The sequence below is a fragment of the Helianthus annuus genome, chromosome 2, assembly GCF_002127325.2.
Source record: "Helianthus annuus cultivar XRQ/B chromosome 2, HanXRQr2.0-SUNRISE, whole genome shotgun sequence".
In the NCBI taxonomy this organism is placed as follows: Eukaryota; Viridiplantae; Streptophyta; class Magnoliopsida; order Asterales; family Asteraceae; genus Helianthus; species Helianthus annuus.
In genome coordinates this window covers 60818862-60837009 of record NC_035434.2, presented here as the reverse complement: position 1 = coordinate 60837009, position 18148 = coordinate 60818862, and the positions used below count along the sequence as shown (strand labels likewise).

At 39.8% G+C, this 18148-nt stretch overlaps 1 protein-coding gene across 6 annotated transcripts; it reads right to left on the bottom strand.

Moving 5' to 3' along the window:
* Positions 1-4068: 4068 nt before the first annotated feature.
* LOC110918526 (sister chromatid cohesion protein PDS5) lies at positions 4069-16764 on the bottom strand. 6 transcript variants are annotated; one of them, XM_022162831.2, is made up of 10 exons: positions 16609-16759; positions 14463-14666; positions 14197-14384; positions 12130-12253; positions 11079-11246; positions 6394-6501; positions 5347-5417; positions 5222-5273; positions 5035-5124; positions 4069-4757 (listed from the first exon to the last, which is right to left on the bottom strand). In XM_022162831.2, exons 1-10 carry the CDS (start codon positions 16705-16707, stop codon positions 4422-4424), a joined length of 1440 nt encoding a protein of 479 aa, XP_022018523.1. In that variant the 5' UTR covers positions 16708-16759; the 3' UTR covers positions 4069-4421. The 6 variants fall into 6 exon arrangements, 5 of the variants coding, with proteins under 5 accessions (XP_022018523.1, XP_022018528.1, XP_022018534.1 ...); XM_022162836.2 differs by having other exon boundaries at positions 11085-11246; positions 16609-16758; XM_022162850.2 differs by having other exon boundaries at positions 4543-4757; positions 5040-5124; positions 16609-16763.
* Between the last annotated feature and the right edge of the window lie 1384 nt (positions 16765-18148).

Here is an 18148-nt window from a genome sequence, read left to right as displayed (position 1 = left end):
TATTCACAACTTCTTTGATTTCTTTGGCCATTGACAACCCGCAACTTGTCTTCTTCTACTAAAAGATTTCAACTTTTTTTCTACTTCAATGGATATTAATCCATACCCACTACACACACATTACTATGAATCCATGCCATACCAATTTCGCTCACCATGATTTCATATTAAACATATAGATTTCTGTGTTTTATTGATGTGAATTAGTAGAATACATAAGGAGTATAAATAGAGATGATTACAGGTAAATATGGAAAAGGTAAATATGGAAATCTCTATTCTAAAGCTAAGCATAAATCTTGGCTAACATTATTCTAATTATCATAAGTCTCAGCTGATTATTAGTCTAATATCCCCCCGCAAGTTGAGGGCGGGGAACGACCTGCAACTTGGACCGTAAGAACTGGAACCGCTGAGAAGATAACGGGTTGGTGAAGACGTCAGCGATCTGATCATTAGTAGCTATGAATTTGACATGCAGATTACCCTGAGCCACCTGTTCACGAACAAAGTGATAGTCCACTTCAACATGTTTTGTGCGAGCATGAAAAACTGGATTAGCCGAAAGGTAGGTGGCTCCTAAGTTATCACACCAAAGAGTGAGGGAGTAATTTTTAGCAATACCAAGTTCACGAAGAAGGGCCTTTAACCAAATCAATTCTGCAACTGTATCAGCAAGGGCTTTGTAGCAAGGGCTTTGTATTCTGATTCAGTAGATGAGCGAGACACAGTGCGTTGTTTTCGGGCAATCCAGGAAACAAGATTCGATCCAAGATAGATAGCAAATCCCCCCGTGGACCGACGGTCAACGGGACACCCGGCTCAATCAGAGTCAGAATATGCCTGTACCGAGTTGGTCCAGTGAGCATCAGTAAAGGCATGAAGAATAGAGCCCGAGTCGTGACGAATACGTAAACCCAAGTCAGTGGTACCCTTTAGGTATCTCAGGATTCGTTTGACTGTTGTCCAATGGTTCTCAGTGGGTGCATGCATAAACTGGCAGACTTTGTTGACAGAGAAGCCAATATCAGGACGGGTCAAAGTAGCATACTGCAAGGCTCCAACAACCTGACGATACTTGGTCGGGTCAGGCATCAAGGGACTGTCATCAGGTATAAGAACCTGAGATGTACTCATAGGTGAATTGACCGGTTTGCGGTCAGATAACCCTGAACGCTGTAAAGTATCCCAGATGTATTTCTTTTGAGATAGGATAAGATCAAGACCATGGCGAATGACTTCAATGCCCAAAAAATAATGAAGAGAGCCCAAATCTTTTACAGCGAACGAAGAGCTTAGACTCTGAATGATGTGATCAACGGCCTGGTTGTTGTTCCCAGTGATGATGATATCATCAGCATAGACCAAAACATAAATAATTGTACCTCGTGAGTTGAGAATGAACAAAGACGGATCTGTTTTGGACCCATGAAAACCAAGCTGTTGAAGAGCAGTGGATACCCTATGGAACCAGGCCCGAGGAGCTTGTTTGAGTCCGTATAGAGACTTATGAAGGGGACAAGCATGATGTGGCTTGGAGGGATCAACAAAGCCCTGTGGCTGTCTCATGTAAACCGTTTCTTGAAGGTCACCATGCAGGAATTCATTCTGAACGTCCAATTGGCGTAGGGCCCATTTGTGAGTGATAGCCAGAGATAAAACAACTCGAATGGTAGTAGCCTTAACTACTGGACTGAAAGTCTCATGATAGTCAACCCCAGCCTGTTGATGAAACCCTTTGGCTACAAGACGAGCTTTGTAGCGAGTCACTTTGCCTTGTGCATCCCTCTTTAACCTGTACACCCACTTACAATCAACCACATTAGAATTATCAACATAAGGAACTAATGACCACGTCCTGTTTTTATTAAGTGCATGAAACTCTTCGTTCATGGCATGACGCCACTCCTGAGACTTGTTAGCGACGGTAAAGGAAGTGGGTTCAATGAGTTGATCAGGGGAAGTGGTGGTGTAATAGGCTGATGGGTTATAGCGGTTCAGACGTTTTGGGTTAGGACGAAGATGGGCTGGGCGAGGTCGAGTGGGAGAGTCAGGTTGGGCAGATTGGGTAGCATTAATAGGTGGATTCGGGGCTGATGTGGTCGGTTCTGCTGGACCCAGTTCAGAAGAGGAATCGAAGGGTGTGGGCTGGACTGGGTCAGCTGGTCGGGGAGGCATAGTGTTTGGGCTAAAAACTGCGGGTGTCCAAGACGATGGTGCCAAATGGTGGAGGACTCTTTTGTTGCTGTGAAGGCGACTTTAGGAAGAGACTTGAATGTAGGAAGGCGGATGGAATAAAGGCCTTGCTCACTTGGTCCCGTTAGAAGGATAGTGCGTGTAGACTCGTCCTTCACAACAAAAAAAGAAGCATGAAACTCAAAGAAAACATCATTATCTGAGCAAAATTTTTGAACGGAAAAGAGATTTTGTTTTAGGGCAGGAACATGAAGAATATTAGAGATATTAAAGGTTTTGTGCGGGGTGTAAATTTTTTAAGAACCAATATGAAAGATGGGAAGGGGTGTACCGTCGCCAACGTGGAGAGAATCATTACCTTGATAAGCTTCAGAGTTGTCAAGACTTGCTAAATCCGGGGAGGCATGATCATTGGCTCCAGTGTCGGGCTTCCAAATGACATCATATTATGAGCTGGTATCCGAAAAGGCAGCAAAGTTGGCCTGAGAAGGCTGCCTAGAGGGACCAGCCTGATTGGGGCATTGAGTTGGTAAGTGACCGATCCCGCACCTGTTACAATGGCCAAAAACAGTGTTTTGTGTAGCAGCCCAAGAAAATTGTCTATTGTTACCAGAATTGTCACGACCCCGATTTAAATTTGCACATGAGTTGCCACGATAAGTACCACGTCGATTGCCACGGTTGTTGTAAGACCGTGGGGCAAAGTAAGCTTAGGGTTGTGGGCTGAAGGCTGGGGACGGCTGGTTGGTGTTAGGAGCAGGCTGTAGTTGATAGCTAAGTTGAGCAGCAAGCAGTTAAAGATTTTGGAGTTGAGATTGGATGTTGTTAATGATGGGAGGTTGTTTTGTGGTGCTGTTGTAAGCCTGTGGTATTAGGGAGGGTTGTGGTTCTTGGTTTTTAGTAATCATGTAATCATGGTCGGTCAATAAACCATATAATTCGTTAAACTGAACAGGTGGATTACGAGCCAGCGGTTACCTTTTAAGCTATTGTACTCCTCCCGGAAGACCCGCAATAGTAAGCATCACCACATCTTTGTCTTTCTGGGGCTCCCTGATGTTAGCCAAGGCTGTTGCATATTCTTGAGCACGAGTTAAATAGTCAACAACTTTCTCATCCCCTTTCATGGCTATTTTCAAGAGTCGGTCTTCAAGGTATACTCATGTGAGGCGGTTTGAGGCGCGTAGGCGCGTTCCAGAGACAGCCAAACGTCTCAAGAAGTAGTGCCCTGGACATGTTGGAAGGAGGCTTCAGACACGGTTGAGATGATACGCATGCGGACATGGGCGTCGTTTGCAATCCACCGGGTGTAGTTCGGGTTATCAGCAGCAGCCGCATCAGTGGAAACTTTGGGTGATGGGCAGGGTATGGAACCACCAATGTAACCAATCAGGGAATTGGAGACAAGGAATGGTTCGACCATTGCTTTCTAATAGCCATAATTTGAGGGTGAGAGTGTAAAGGCGAACTTGTGAGAGTTGTGAATGGTCTTTTCTTGGGTGGTAAAGAGGGCAAGGGTGGCCATAATGAAGACTGGAATGGGTGTCGCTGCTGTTCAAAGAGAGTTTGTTGAGTAGATGGCCGGAGATATTACTCACGGCTGTACAGCTGCTGTCCGGCGGTGGCTAGAAAAAAAAAGAGGCAGCAATTAGGGTTAGAGACAGGCTCTTGATACCATATTAAACATAAAGATTTCTGTGTTTTATTGATGTGAATTAGCAGAATACATAAGGAGTATAAATAGAGATGATTACATGTAAATATGAAAAAGGTAAATATGGAAATCTCTATTCTAAAGCTAAGCATAAATCTTGGCTAACATTATTCTAATTATCATAAGTCTCAGCTGATTGTTAGGGCTCATTATTAGTCTAATATTTCAAGATCATACCCGCCTCTTCCATATTCATATACATGGCATGTATACCAAAATCGAGCAATCATTATCAATGTTACTGACCTTTACAACAGATATGAACAAATTCAACATGTGTATGGAGGTCATCATCCATATGTCCATCCGGAGATTGATGATGAAGTTATGATACTCGGTGGTTTTGGTCATGAAACCAAGCATTACTATTACAATTTTAATAAGAATTTGAAGTTGTAAATAAGAATTTGAAGTTATCAAGTTATAGTGATAATAGAGATGTAGGTCATCATCGATAAGTTGAAGTCACAGGTCAACACATGTATAGACGTGAGGGAGAAACTCTTTAACTCTAACCCGTTAGTAAATCCGTTTTGCCATCGTTAGTTTTGTTAATGGCTTTCAAATGAGCCTGAAGCCATGACCCGTTAATGTTAGCCTTCTCTACACTTGACACTTGGTTCTCAATATCTTCCATTTTGTCAATAACTCCATCGGTTTTGGGTTCCAACTGCTTGACAATGTCACAAACAAGCTCTAGGAGGGATGCTCTAACAGAAGCCGCTTTGAATACACATTTGGCTGCAATGTCGCCGTGTTTATTGATAATGGCTTCAAGAACCGGCGCAACACTCTGCTTCACGTTGTAGCCGTGGACGCGTACAGTGTCCGGTAGCGTGTGTTCGAGCTATACGAAATAGAATTTAGTTTAATAACATGGAGTTGAGTTAAAGAAAATTCATGCATAGTTATTAAAGCGAGCGCCCAGGCGCGCTAGAGTGCGTCTCGCACCTTTAATCTTCAGGTTAGTTCATGTATGCCAATAATCTTCTGCATAGTTATTAAAGCGAGCACCCAGGCGCGCCTAGGCGCAAATCGGCCCCGTGCCCAACAAATCGCCCTGAGTGCACCTTGTGCCTTTAATAACTATGAATTCATGTATAAAGAAAGAGGGAGATATATACAGAACCCGGCAGTGCAGACGCATATTCTAACCACTTCCATCGTTGACGCTTGAGGTCTATAAGTTCTACATCACCATCATCATACAATACCTAAGAAGATAATGGTAGTCAACATAAAAAGTATATAGACAATGATAATCAACACATTGTATTATAGAAAATGATAACGTTTTTGTCAACATTACACCTTATGCCTCTTCTTTTTGAAGTCAAAAAACGTAACAACTCCAGGATAATACCTACGTCAGAAGATATACACGTTAAACGAGTCATAAAAATTCATAAATCTCATTCAAGGGCTATGATGCTTACATTCTATCTGCAGGCCACCAAACTTCTATCCTGCTCCCCACCAAATTTCCGCCATGCTCAACAGATTGGGCCTGAATCAGTATAGAATTGTTTCCAAAATTAGATTCTAATGATAATAATATAGTATTTTATGCAGTGGTGGACCCAGAAATTATTTTCAGGGGGTGCGGTCAGGTTTTTTGCCTAAAATATACACTAAATTTTTTTTTCAAGGGGTGCGCCCGCCCACCCTGGGTTCACCTAGGTCCGCCCCTGATTTTATGTTGAATCTGTATGCTCAAGAAACCACATATAAACAACATTGTTTTTGGCATATGATTAAAAAGGGCCGCACACTGCAGCAATGTTAATCAAGTATGTGCTTAAATGGGTTTAAGCGCAATATCACAAGTGGGGGTGAGTGACTTCTGGTTCCTACCCTCCGGACCCACGAACTCGAGCCATATTCAAGAACCTTATAAGCCACATGGGTCGGTCCAAGGTTCTGAGATTTCATGGCTAGACGATTCCGGGTAAGACCGAACCTTTCTGATTATAATTAAAAAAAAAAAAAAAAAAACTAGTTCGTCCAAGTTCACCTTTCCAATTAATCAAGATATCATCGGCCTTTCAAAGTATAATTCAATCTCATCTTCTTTGTCGACCAAGAAAGAACCGATTACCTCATCTTCTTCGTCCAAGTTCATTTTCTTCATCCGCCAAGAAAGACTTAACATGTATGTTTCATTAAGTTCTTAATGATCTGTAACCATTACGATATCCTCAAGTTCTTCGTTTGCCAAGTTTGTAATAGCATGCAATTGTTACGATATCATCGAGTTCTATTTTTTGTATATGTGTGTGAATGTATGTATATTTGTTGTATTTGAGTGTGAATGTGAATGCATGTATATTGTTCTGCCAAACCGTCGCAATGAGGGGTATAATTCACACGTCAGCCCGACCCGATATGGCATGTACTAGAAAATAATTGTTTTGACCCGTGAACCAACCCAACCAACCACCCCATTTTAAATAACATTACGTTCACAAAGAAGAAGGCATTACCTGTTTCTCATTAACTGTATGCCGAATTGCATCTTGACAACTCTTTAGTGTCTCTGGACACTTAAGTTTTATCTTGTGAGTTGTATATGGAATGGTTTCTTTAGCCTCCTGGAAAAGATATGAAATTATGGCATACGTTAACAACCCCACGTCAGCATATGTAACTTACCTAAACAAATTTGAGTGGTTAAATAAATCTCTTTGAAATTTATAAGATTTATATTATATGACTGAAATGTAACTAAACAAAATTGAGTAACTTAATTTGTTTCAAAATTTTGAGATTTACTATATGACTAAAATATAATCATTGGCACATGTCAACAACACCACATCAGCATATGTGACCTTGAAACAAACTTCAGTGGTTGTATCTCTTTGAAAAAGTTTGATTTATCATGACTGCAGATTTAAATGTTGCATCTACAGAAACCCTTTTCATTTGGTTTTGAATTTTTGATATTGGTGGCCCATAGGCTCGAGAGCTACTTGGAATCGGTTCGGTTAAAAGCTCGAACAAGCCGAACCTTAATGAGCCCGAGCCCGAATGATGCAGTTTCGCGTGCACTCAAATGGCTCAAGAACGATTGATTAATCAAAGACGATAAAACGAACCAAAGGGTTCAAGAACAAAGTTCTTATCATTAAAAATCAATCAAAAACTGAAAACCAATAAACCCTAGATGCCCTATTTATACTAAACAATTAAGAAGATAAAATTGGAAATTTGAATTTTAAACAAATAAAAGATATGCATGCTCCTGCATCACCGAACCCTAGCTCGAGCCTAAAATACAGCTCGTTTAGCTATCGAGCCTGAAATACAAAGCTCGTTTAGGCCTAAACGAGCCCAAACAAAATTTTAGTTTTTTTTATATATGTTATAATGATAATGATGATTATAACCAAATCCTAAAAGCCCAAGTCGGTTTCAACATAGGCCCATATGATTTAAACTAATAACATTGACGAGCCGATCTCGAACCGAGCTTTGGCTCGTTTAAGCGATATCAAAGCGAGCTCGAGGCAAGCTTTTAGCTCATTTGAGATTGTTCTCAAATAGCTCGAGTCGAGTCGAGCTCGAGCTTAAATAAGTAGACTCGAACCGAGCTCAACTCGAGCTTCATAAAAACATGACGAGCCGAGCTCGCGTAGTGGAAAGCTCGGGCTTGGACAGGCTCATTTACACCCCTAGTGGTTGTTAGACAATATATTTTAGATAGTATTTTTATATTTACTATTCTTAAGGGTATCTAAGTGTAATATCTTTTCCTATATATAGGACATCTTGTAATTGTTTTTACGTAACAATAACAAACATTATTCTGTGTTATTATGGTATCACAGCTAGGTAATTAACCTAACCCTAAACCCTACCTGCCGTCAGGCAATTTTTTTTTTTTTTCATAACACCCCTGCAGTCGATCAACATCCTACAGTACTTTATCCCCCACATCCCTGTAGCTGCTGTAACCTCGTTGTTGTTAACCCTTCTGCAGCCATATTCCAGCCGCAACCCTACAGTTTATCCCAATTTCTGTTGCCTTAACCCTGCTGCCAACGCAACCTTGCACCATTCTTCTCTTCACTTGGTATTATCCATCGACGTTCGTGCCCACACACAAGTGAACAAAATGGCATCGTCGAGCGTCGAAACCGTCACGTTGTTGAAACAGGCCTTGTCCTTTTGGCTCATTCTAACACTCCACGTTTTTGGAGCTTTGCCTTCGGAACGTCGATTTTCTTAATCAATCGTTTGCCCTCTCGAAGTAACTCCAACAAATCACCCTTTGAACATGTTTTCAAACGACCACCTGATTACTCCTTTCTAAGGGTATTCGGATGTCAATGTTTTCCCTATCTACGACCATACAATCGACACAAAATGCATTTTCGTTCCACTCCATGTGTCTTTCTCAGCTATAGCCCATTACATCATGGATATCGGTGTTTGGATCTAGACACCGAACGCGTGTACATTGCGCGTCACGTTCGTTTCAATGAAACCCATTTTCCTTTTCAACCTAAAATCCCTCGACCTACCACTAAACCTACCCCTCCCTACTACTACACCTTCCCTGACATACCTGGCTCAATCCCCACGGCTGAAACAACCTTGACGGCTGATACAACCCCCACGGCCACCCCAACCCACATAGCCACAACCACACCCACAGTCGCTACTGCCCCCACGGTTACCCCAATTGAACCCGTGTCTTCACCCACCTCCTAACCTCCATCTCCTCCACCCCGCCCTCGTCCATCCAACCTTCGCCAAAATCCAAAACCTACAACCCGCTATGATCCTTCAGCCTACCACACTTCTACTCATCCTTCTGAACCTTTGGAACCGTCTTCTTTTATTGTTGCCAACAGATCTCCGAAGTGGCATCAAGCCATGGCTGAAGAGTTTGATGCTCTTGTTAAAAATGGAGCATGGTCTCTTGTGCCTCAGTTCCCAATACTAATATTATTGATTCAAAGTGGGTTTACAGGATTAAAAAGGATGCAAATGGGCAGGTTACTAGGTACAAAGCACGTCTTGTTGCAAAGGGATTCAATCAAAAATCGGTATCGATTATCAAGAAACATTTAGCCCGGTTGTCAAGGCTACTACTATTCGGGTACTTTTGTATCTTGCAGTTACAAATCAATGGCCACTTCGACAGTTAGACGTTCAAAATGCCTTTCTCCATGGTGATTTAAAAGAAACTGTCAATCTTCACCAACCACAGGGTTTTGTTGATACATCCTTGGTTTTAAAAAGCGAGAGGCGCACAAAAGCGACGAGGTCTAAAATTGAGGCGCGAAGCGCAAAGCGCAAAAGCGGTGGGCTTTTCGTACCCGAGGCGCAAGATGTTTATATAATTTTTTATATATATCCCATACATATCCCAAAGGTTTTTAGCTTCCTTTAACCAAGTCAAAAAACCCAAGGTACAACATTTTTATGCAGTAAAATGCCTAAGGTACATGAGGCACGCGCCTCATGCCAAAAAGCCCACAAAAAACATCAAAAAATGCGCTTTTTGGTCGCTTCCTGTAATTACACAAGGCGAGAAGCAAAAAAGCCCCAGGCCCTTAGCCTTGTTGCGCCTTGCGCCTAGGCGCGCCTGCGGCGCGCTTTTTAAAACCAAGGATACATCCAGACCTGATCATGTATGTTTACTACACAAGTCACTATATGGTCTCAAACAGGCACCGCGAGCATGGTTTGAACGCTTTTCTACCACGTTACATCATCTCAGTTTTATTGGCTCTAAAACTGACCCATCTTTATTTATCCTCAAGCAACCGGAAACCTTGGTGTATGTTCTTGTTTATGTGGACGATATTATTGTTACAGGAAATAATCCAGCAGCCATTACCGACATCATTAGCAAGTTGGGAACTGCGTTTGCAGTTAAAGACCTCGGCACTTTGCATTATTTTTTGGGAATTGAAATTATACCTACTGGCAAGAATCTCATTCTTCTCAGCGAAAGTATATTTATGATTTAATCACCAAAGCAGGTTTAGCTGAATGCAAACCTGTTCCATCTCCTATGAGTAGCTCACAATCCTTGGCTATTGCTGACAGCCCTTTGCTTGTTGATCCTACCAAATATCGCCAAACTGTCGGTGCTCTTCAATATGCCACTCTTTCCCGACCCGACATAACCTTTGCGGTCAATAAAGTGTGTCAGTTCATGCACTCTCCCACAGATAATCACTGGTCAGCTGTCAAACGAATCTTACGATATCTTCAAGGTACATCTAACTACGGTCTTTTCATTCGCCAGAACTCTGGTTCTACTCTTCAGGCATTTACTAGGCATTTACTGATGTCAACTAGCAAACTACCTTGCAAGCTTATTATGATGCTGACTGGGTTGGCTGTCCTGATGACCGTCGGTCCACGGGGGGATTTGCCATCTACCTAGGTTCCAATCTTATCTCGTGGAATGCTCGCAAACAAAGAACGGTCTCACGATCTTCAACCGAATTAAAGCACTGGCTGACACAGTTGCAGAAATAACTTGGCTACAAGCTCTCTTAAATGAACTTGGTGTTATCTCCAAAGTCTCACCTACACTTTGGTGTGATAATCTAGGTGCAACATATCTCTCTGCCAATCCTATTTTTCATGCCCGAACTAAACATGTTGAAGTCGATTATCACTTTGTTCGTGAACAAGTTACCCAAGGGAAATTGGCAGTCCGGTTTATCTCTACACATGATCAGATTGCAGATATTTTTACAAAGCCTCTGCCATCACAAAGGTTCCTGCTATTAAGGTCCAAGTTGCAGGTTGTTCCCCGCCCTCAACTTGCGGGGGGATGTTAGACAATATATTTTAGATAGTATTTTTATATTTACTATTCTTAAGGGTATCTAAGTGTAATATCTTTTCCTATATATAGGACATCTTGTAATTTTTTTGTACGTAACAATAACAAACATTATTCTGTGTTATTAGTGGCCTAGTGGCAAAGGCAATGCCTCTAGGAGCACCATTTATAGGGAGGTCTCAGGTTGTTCAATCCTGGACAAGTATAATATTTGGTGTGTAGTTTAGGAGTAGGATAAAATTGTTCAAAAAATAAATAAATATATATATAAAAAATTGGGTTATAATTTTGTATTTCCGGGATTAAGAGATTGAACCAAATGCTTTATAAGATACGAGAAAGAGTAACAAGCACCGTAACTTCATTTTCTAATGCAGTCTCACAAATGCGTGCAACAATTTTGGAATAATCATAAAGAGCTATGCTCATATCTTGTCCCATTTCGGGGAGATTTGGCATGCGATGAGCAGCATAGTTCATTAGAACTTTTTCACCTAGTTTCCAACAAACGTGCGAAGTAATCTGCAAAAGGAACACTTAGTATAGGTCATAAATGTAGTTACCATGGTTTTAAAAAACGTTTGAGGCGTGCGCCTCCAGGCGCGCCTCCAGGCGAAACAGCCAAAAAACGAGCCTGAGGCGCGCCTCATGGTGTTTTTAATATATATGTGCCTCAGAGGGGCTAGGCTACGTAGCGAATAGCGACAAATAGCGACAAGGCATGGCTAGGCTACGTAGCGAATAGCGACAAATAGCGACGGCTATTTTATAAAATAGCGATTACACTAGAAAAAGAATTTTGAAAATTTTTATATGTATATTACATCAAAATACCCTTGTATATATGCTATTTTACATGTATACTTAACAAAAACCTATAAATCTAGCTATTTTATAGCTATAACATAAAAAAATAAAAAAAATAATAATAACTGTCGCTAAATTCGATATTCGTCGCTATGAACCAAATAGCGACAGTACGTCGCATCGCTATAAATCGCGCTATAGCGACCGCTATGGTCGCTATTAACAACTATGTTTTGTGTCTTTCGCTTAAGCCCCAGGCAAGCCCTATGCGCCTAGCGCCTTTGATAACTATGTGTAGGGATCAGCATTTGGTACCAGTACAGTACCGAATTTCTTGTACTGAATCATTTTTGGTACCGGTACCGAATTTCTTGTACTGAATCATTTTTGGTACCAATTCGGTTCCCACTTTTTGGCGGTTTTCAGGAGCAGTACCTTAGAGTTCAGTACGGTACCGGTATTTTACCGATTTTTACCTTCAAATACTGGAATTTTGGCGATTTTTCGAGATTGGTACTTTCGGTACCGGTATCGAGCTCACCCCAACTATCTATAATTAGTGAGAATTGAAAGTCAAGAACAAGAACACAATGATCACCTGATTATCACGTTCCATGGTTGTAACTATGAGCCTTAGAAGCTCAGGCGCGAGCTCCTTATTTTCATCAATGATCATGGTCATAATTTTCTCCATCTCGAATACGATAGCAGAGGAATTGGAGCTTAAAATCCAAAAGAAGAAGAAACCGAGTTAAGCATTAAACTCTTCCACGAAACAAGAAACTTAGTTGAGTAACATTTTACCGGATTACTAATTCTTTTGGTAATCATGAGAACCCGTCAATGCCTTGCCAACAAACAAGAACATGTAAATCGCACCTTAAAACATATATTTTCTTGGGGGGGGAGAGGGGGGATAGACATTTTTTCCTACAAAATACCATATATTTTTTAAGGGGGCGCCCACCTTAAAACACCAACAACCATACCTAGTAAATCCCACACATAGTAAAGCTATTGGCAAGGTCTGGGGAGGGTGAGATGTAGACAGGCATACCTTATCCCTATCCCTATGGATAGAGAGGTTGCTTTCAGAGAGACCCCCGACTCCAAAACAAATAGCATGCAAATAAACAAAACTAAAGAATGTATACATAAAGAGCTATCAATAATAGAATAAGAGCTGTAAGTGCTAACATGATAAAAATAGCCAGATACATCAAAAAAAAATAACATATGTGCATAGAAAACAGGAAGACCATCCTATGTAAATTCTCCAAAAGTTTAGGGAAAAACGAAGCCCCCAAGACAAAGTAAAGATACACCAGTACTACCTAAAAGTCCTTAACCTTAATCATACGTCTCCACGAATTCCTATCCTGGACCATGTCCTTAGAGAGGTACAACTCTAGAAACTTAGAGAGGTTTTTTTTGGGAGGTTTTTCGTTTTCTCATGATCCATCCCCTATGATATAAATAGGGCTGCAAATGAACCGAACGAACACGAACAAGACCTTGTTCGTGTTCGTTTGCTAAGGAATATATGTGTTCGCGAACTGTTCACGAACACTTATCAAACGAGATTTTATGTTCGTGTTCGTTTGTTAAGGAAATGAACTTTTTCGTGTTCGTTTGTGTTTGTGTTTGTTTGTTAATTTTAGGCAACAAAAGTTGACGAACACAAATGGGCACAAACTAATGTTCATGAACACAAATGGAAACAAACGAACACAAACAATCGTTCATGAACAACATATATGATACACTGACACTTGTTAGATATTTAATTTGTCGGAATTTTGAAGTATTTAAATAAATATAAAAACTAAAAACACAAATGAACTATCGAACACAAACGGACACGTTACCGAACGTTCACGAACATAAACGAACGAACACGACCTCTGTTCATGTTCGTTCATTTAACTAAACGAACGAAATTTCTTGTTCGTGTTCGTTTGTTTAATAAACGAACGAACACAAACAAACTTCCCACCAAACGGTTCATGAACTGTTCGCCGAACGTTTGGTTCGTTTGCAGCCCTAGATATAAATGATGATGATGATGATCCATCCCCTATGATATAAATGGGTTAAACGGGTCAATCCGTCAAGGTTGACATGAACCCGACACGTTTAGCTAAACAAGTTCAACCTGAAACTGACATCAACCTGTTTAGACTAAATCCAAACTCGCGAATTTCGTGTTAGGTTCGTGTTGTCATAAATCCAACCAAGATTACCAGTTTAGCATGTCATTTTTGTCTTTTTTTCTTTGGAATATTATTATTTATATATCTTTTTTTTTGGATTTGAGCTGAGGGTCTCTCTATCTCTAGGGATAGAGGTAATGTTTGCCTACGTCTTACTCTCCCCATATCATGCCACCCTACCAGTAGCTCTGCTATTTGTGGGATTTACTGGGTTTGGTTGTTATTGCTTCAGGATATTTTTTAGTTTCTAATTGTTATGTTAAGAAATAGATTAATAATGCTAAGTATTTGTCATTTAATAAATTTGAAATAAAAAGAAAAGTCCACAAAAATGACCTGCTAAACCAGTGATCAGGTGAAATTTTTGCTAATTTTGCAAAATAATAATAATAACAACCTGAAAATTGGTTACATTCTACTAAATCATAAGTGCAAAGAAATAGAGTGTTTACTTGGCAACTGTTAGAAATTGTTTAAACAACCGTACTATTAGTCCGTGTCCATCCAGCTTGAGGTCCAACATCAGCACCCACAATCTGAGAGTGCTAAATGTTTTTAGAACTTTTCTCATCTTAGCATAGCATCCACCATTTGAAAAAGATAATTTCTCAAAGGTAATTACAACCATTTCAAACAAATCCTGTGACCCACAAACAAGACAACAAAACAGTTACTTTTAAAAGGTTATTAAATTAAACATCATTCATATGTTTCATACCTTTGTTTGTTCATCATTGTAGGGGGTTTTTGGTGACATGATTCTCATGATCTCACATATGCAGCATGCAACTGAGATGTTTACATTCATGTCAGCATGTCTCACAAGTTCTTTAGCAAAGATTCCCTCAATTATTGGTTTCAGTGCATTGTTTATCGATTTCGAAGGCGACTGTTGTACCTTTGATAAAATTTCCTCCAATTGCTATTACAAAAACCAAATATGAGCATAAATGGAAATTTTGTTGAGTAATCACTTCATTTTTTGGACGTACTTCCCGTAGCGTATGAGGCGGGTTGGGCCGAGTAGTTCGAGTTATGGATTAGTACGCTTATTTGGTTAAGTAAATAATAGATAAATTAGATGAGTTATATTTAATTTATAATAGATAGGTTAGATAAATATGGGGTTTATATTATTATCTAATTAGGAAGTTGAGTCCTACTCTAATGGTAACCAAGTAATGTCCTAACTCTTATATAACCTGATCAAAGTTGTGATAAAGGTTAAGAGAAGAGTAATCAGTTTTGAGTTATTTTCTTATTAATAAGATTGAGAATTATTCAATATAAATTCTTTTCTTCTATTTATCTATTCAGTTTGATTGTCGATTGGGACTTGATCATTAATGCTAAAGACCAGTGGCGAAGCTTGACCAAAAGTTTCGAGGGGGCGTAAAGCCATGGGACCCAAAAAAAAATTTCCTATCGTTATGTTTCGGGTAGCGGGTCGGGTCAAATAATAATAGTTCCAAATAAAACTAAAAAAATTTCATCCATTCAAAAGATCCGTTCTTACATATAAAAAAACTAAATATTGTTTAACAAACAAAAGACCAATATATATATATAATGGTACGAGATAAATGAAACCTAGACGAAGAATTACAACTCAGCCCGACGACCTTTAAGATTTAAAGTGGTAACAAACTTTACATTGATTTATATATTGTATAAATATTTCGGCAAAATAATTGGAGAGGCAATCCTATATAATTTTAAAAATTTCGGACAAAAAATCGGAAATTATACACTTCTAACCAAAAATTGTGGGGGGAGGGGGGGGGGTGTTTCACCCCCGGGCACCTACGACCATGCTAAAGACTGAGAAAACTTCAATGACCATATTAAAACAAAAGATAGCACACGAATGGAAATAGAAACATGAGTAAAAGTTGATATCGAACAAAATTACAACAGCAGCAACAACAACTGTACCCAGTATATTCCACAAATGGCAAAGTTATTGGTAGGGTCTAGGGAGGATGGGATGTAGGCAAACCATACTTCTATCCATGGGGATAGAGAGGTTGCTTCCAGAAAGACCTAGGCGCTAGTAACAAACAGCAGACAAGCAACCAAGCCTAGAAATACAGAAAAAAAGAGCTACCAAATAACAAAAAGGCGGTGGATAAGTAACATGGTAGTATAGGAACAGATATATAAAGTCATAAGACCACATATAGACATAGATGTAAAAAAGACAATCACATGCAATGTCCACCTAAAGTTTAGGAAATCTATGTCATTACAACAAAGCTAAGACAAAAATGAACCCTCTCCCAAAAGTCCTTAACCTTATTCCTACGTCTCCATAGACCCTTATCTTGGACCATGTCCTCATAGAGGTGCAAGTTGCTTAATCCGCTCATCCCAAGTCATTTTGAGTCTGCCCCTACTCCTCCCCTCCACAGTTAAGAGTTCCATTGCTCTAACTAGTGTTGTCGTTTGCCTCTTCTTCACATGCCCAAACCATCTCAATCTGCCCTTGTTTATCTTATCTGACAAACTAGTCACACCTAGTTTTTCCCTAAAAACCTCAATTTTTTATCCGGTCTAGGTTGTATGCTCCCACATAAACCTTAACATCCTCATCTCCGCTACCTCCATCTTACAAGCATGTGTCTTCTTAATGGCACAACAGTCTATCCATACATAATTCACGAAACTTAATCATACATGTGTTTCAGAACCCTAGTTATCGAAAAAAGTGAAAGTTGATATCATGACATTTGGCAAAATTGCATGAAGCTTAATCATACATGTGTTCAGAACCCTAATTATCGAGCAAAATTCAACAGTTAGCATCATCAGTTCAGATCATTGCAATGAGTTACTAACTAATTAGAAAAATATGAAACCCTAACCTTGAGAAGATGGAGAAGGTCGGCAGTTGAAGACGGAAGAAGTGAGAGCTTCTTCGTAGCGTACTGAAGCTGGATCATCGTCTTTGTGAGTGAAGCCATTGTTAACAAGGGTGAAGGAGTGGTTAAACAGGTGAAAGTGGCAAACTTTAAAATGGACTAATCAGAATCAGACACGAGAGGAGAAAAAGTTTAAACTTTGCTGAAAAGTGTTGGCAATGGTTTAGATAGTTGAAAGTGGCAAACTTTTTTTTTTGTTTTTTTGTTTTTAAAAATTATGTATTAAATAAAAACAATAAAGCATCAAATTAATTAAAAAAAACTACATTAAATGTTGATTTATATAATGAAAAGTATAATTTTTTATTTTTTTTTATGATAAAGCATCAAATTAATTACACACACCCCCAAGGTCTTGTCTCTCCCCTTTGTCGATCGGTGACCACATACCGATTGTGAAGTTTGCCGCGCGGTAAAAATAGGATGGCGGCGGTGTTCCCGCTCAGCATTCTCCTTTGCCGATGGGTTTGCCGCCCCACTCCCTTCACCCTAAGCTGCAGCTTCGGTTTCAAGTTGCATTGTCACTTTTGCTGAGTTCAAGTGTGTGAGTCACTCTTGGTTTGTTTGTGTAAGGTAGCAACTCGCGGTAGCGTAGGGATCAAGTTTGAAGCCGACTAATTTAAAGGTTGGTTCGGATTATTATTTAATATTTTTTTTAAACGGCTAACTGTTTTCCACGTGTAAATCCACCATTTCGGAGCTATGTCCAAAGGTCGACTATTCGACCACCGCTAGAAAGCCTAGCACACCCCTGATACGCGGGAACCCTATGGAATGGATAAACCCTCGCCCCCCGTTGGATTCGAACCCAGGTTGAATCCCGAGCCAAGCCTTCACCCGGATCCGGATGTCACAACCTCTGCGTTGCAGTTGGAAGGACTATTATTTAATAATTAACTAGCGAACCATATAGGTGGTAACACTGGATTTCCAAAATTAATACATTCTTTCTTATTTCTTTTTCCTTCCAAAATCTGATTTGCTCTTTAGGCTTCATAATCTGTTTATTTCGGTCTTCATAATCTGTAAACATTGCAAAATCACATTAAAAGATGAAATAGTTTTGTATCTTTATATTGTTTATTACTACTGTCTGGTTTTTTATTCGCCCCGATTGATAAACAATCTGGTTATATAAGCATATTCCATATCTTATAGGGAGATTGAAATTAAATATGTATTTTTAAATATGTTCATATGCATCGAAATATCATTACTGAAAAATAATACTTATTTTAAAAGATTAGAATCCAAGTTTAACTTATGTTTCAATATTGTAAATCAACTAAAATCAAGCTTTTTTTGGTACTATAAATCAACTAAAATCAAGCTTTATGTTTTCCTCAAATTACACACCAATCCTTCTTAAAGTAAAACTAGTATTAACACCCTCACCCCCCCCCCCACCGCCATCCACGGTGCACGTGCGTTGTGGTGGGGTCGTAAAGCCATGACAAATAGCACTAATACCACACCACCATCA

What these genes read in the sequence shown, in the direction of transcription:
- LOC110918526 (XM_022162831.2), bottom strand. Translation starts at nt 16,707, where the DNA reads ATGGCTTCACTCACAAAGACGATGATCCAGCTTCAGTACGCTACGAAG. An exon ending in ACCTTCTCCATCTTCTCAAG is followed by an intron (nt 14,667 to 16,608) that starts GTTAGGGTTTCA and finishes TTTTTGTAATAG; the next exon opens with CAATTGGAGGAAATTTTATC. An exon ending in ATACAGTTAATGAGAAACAG is followed by an intron (nt 5,418 to 6,393) that starts GTAATGCCTTCT and finishes ATACTGATTCAG; the next exon opens with GCCCAATCTGTTGAGCATGG.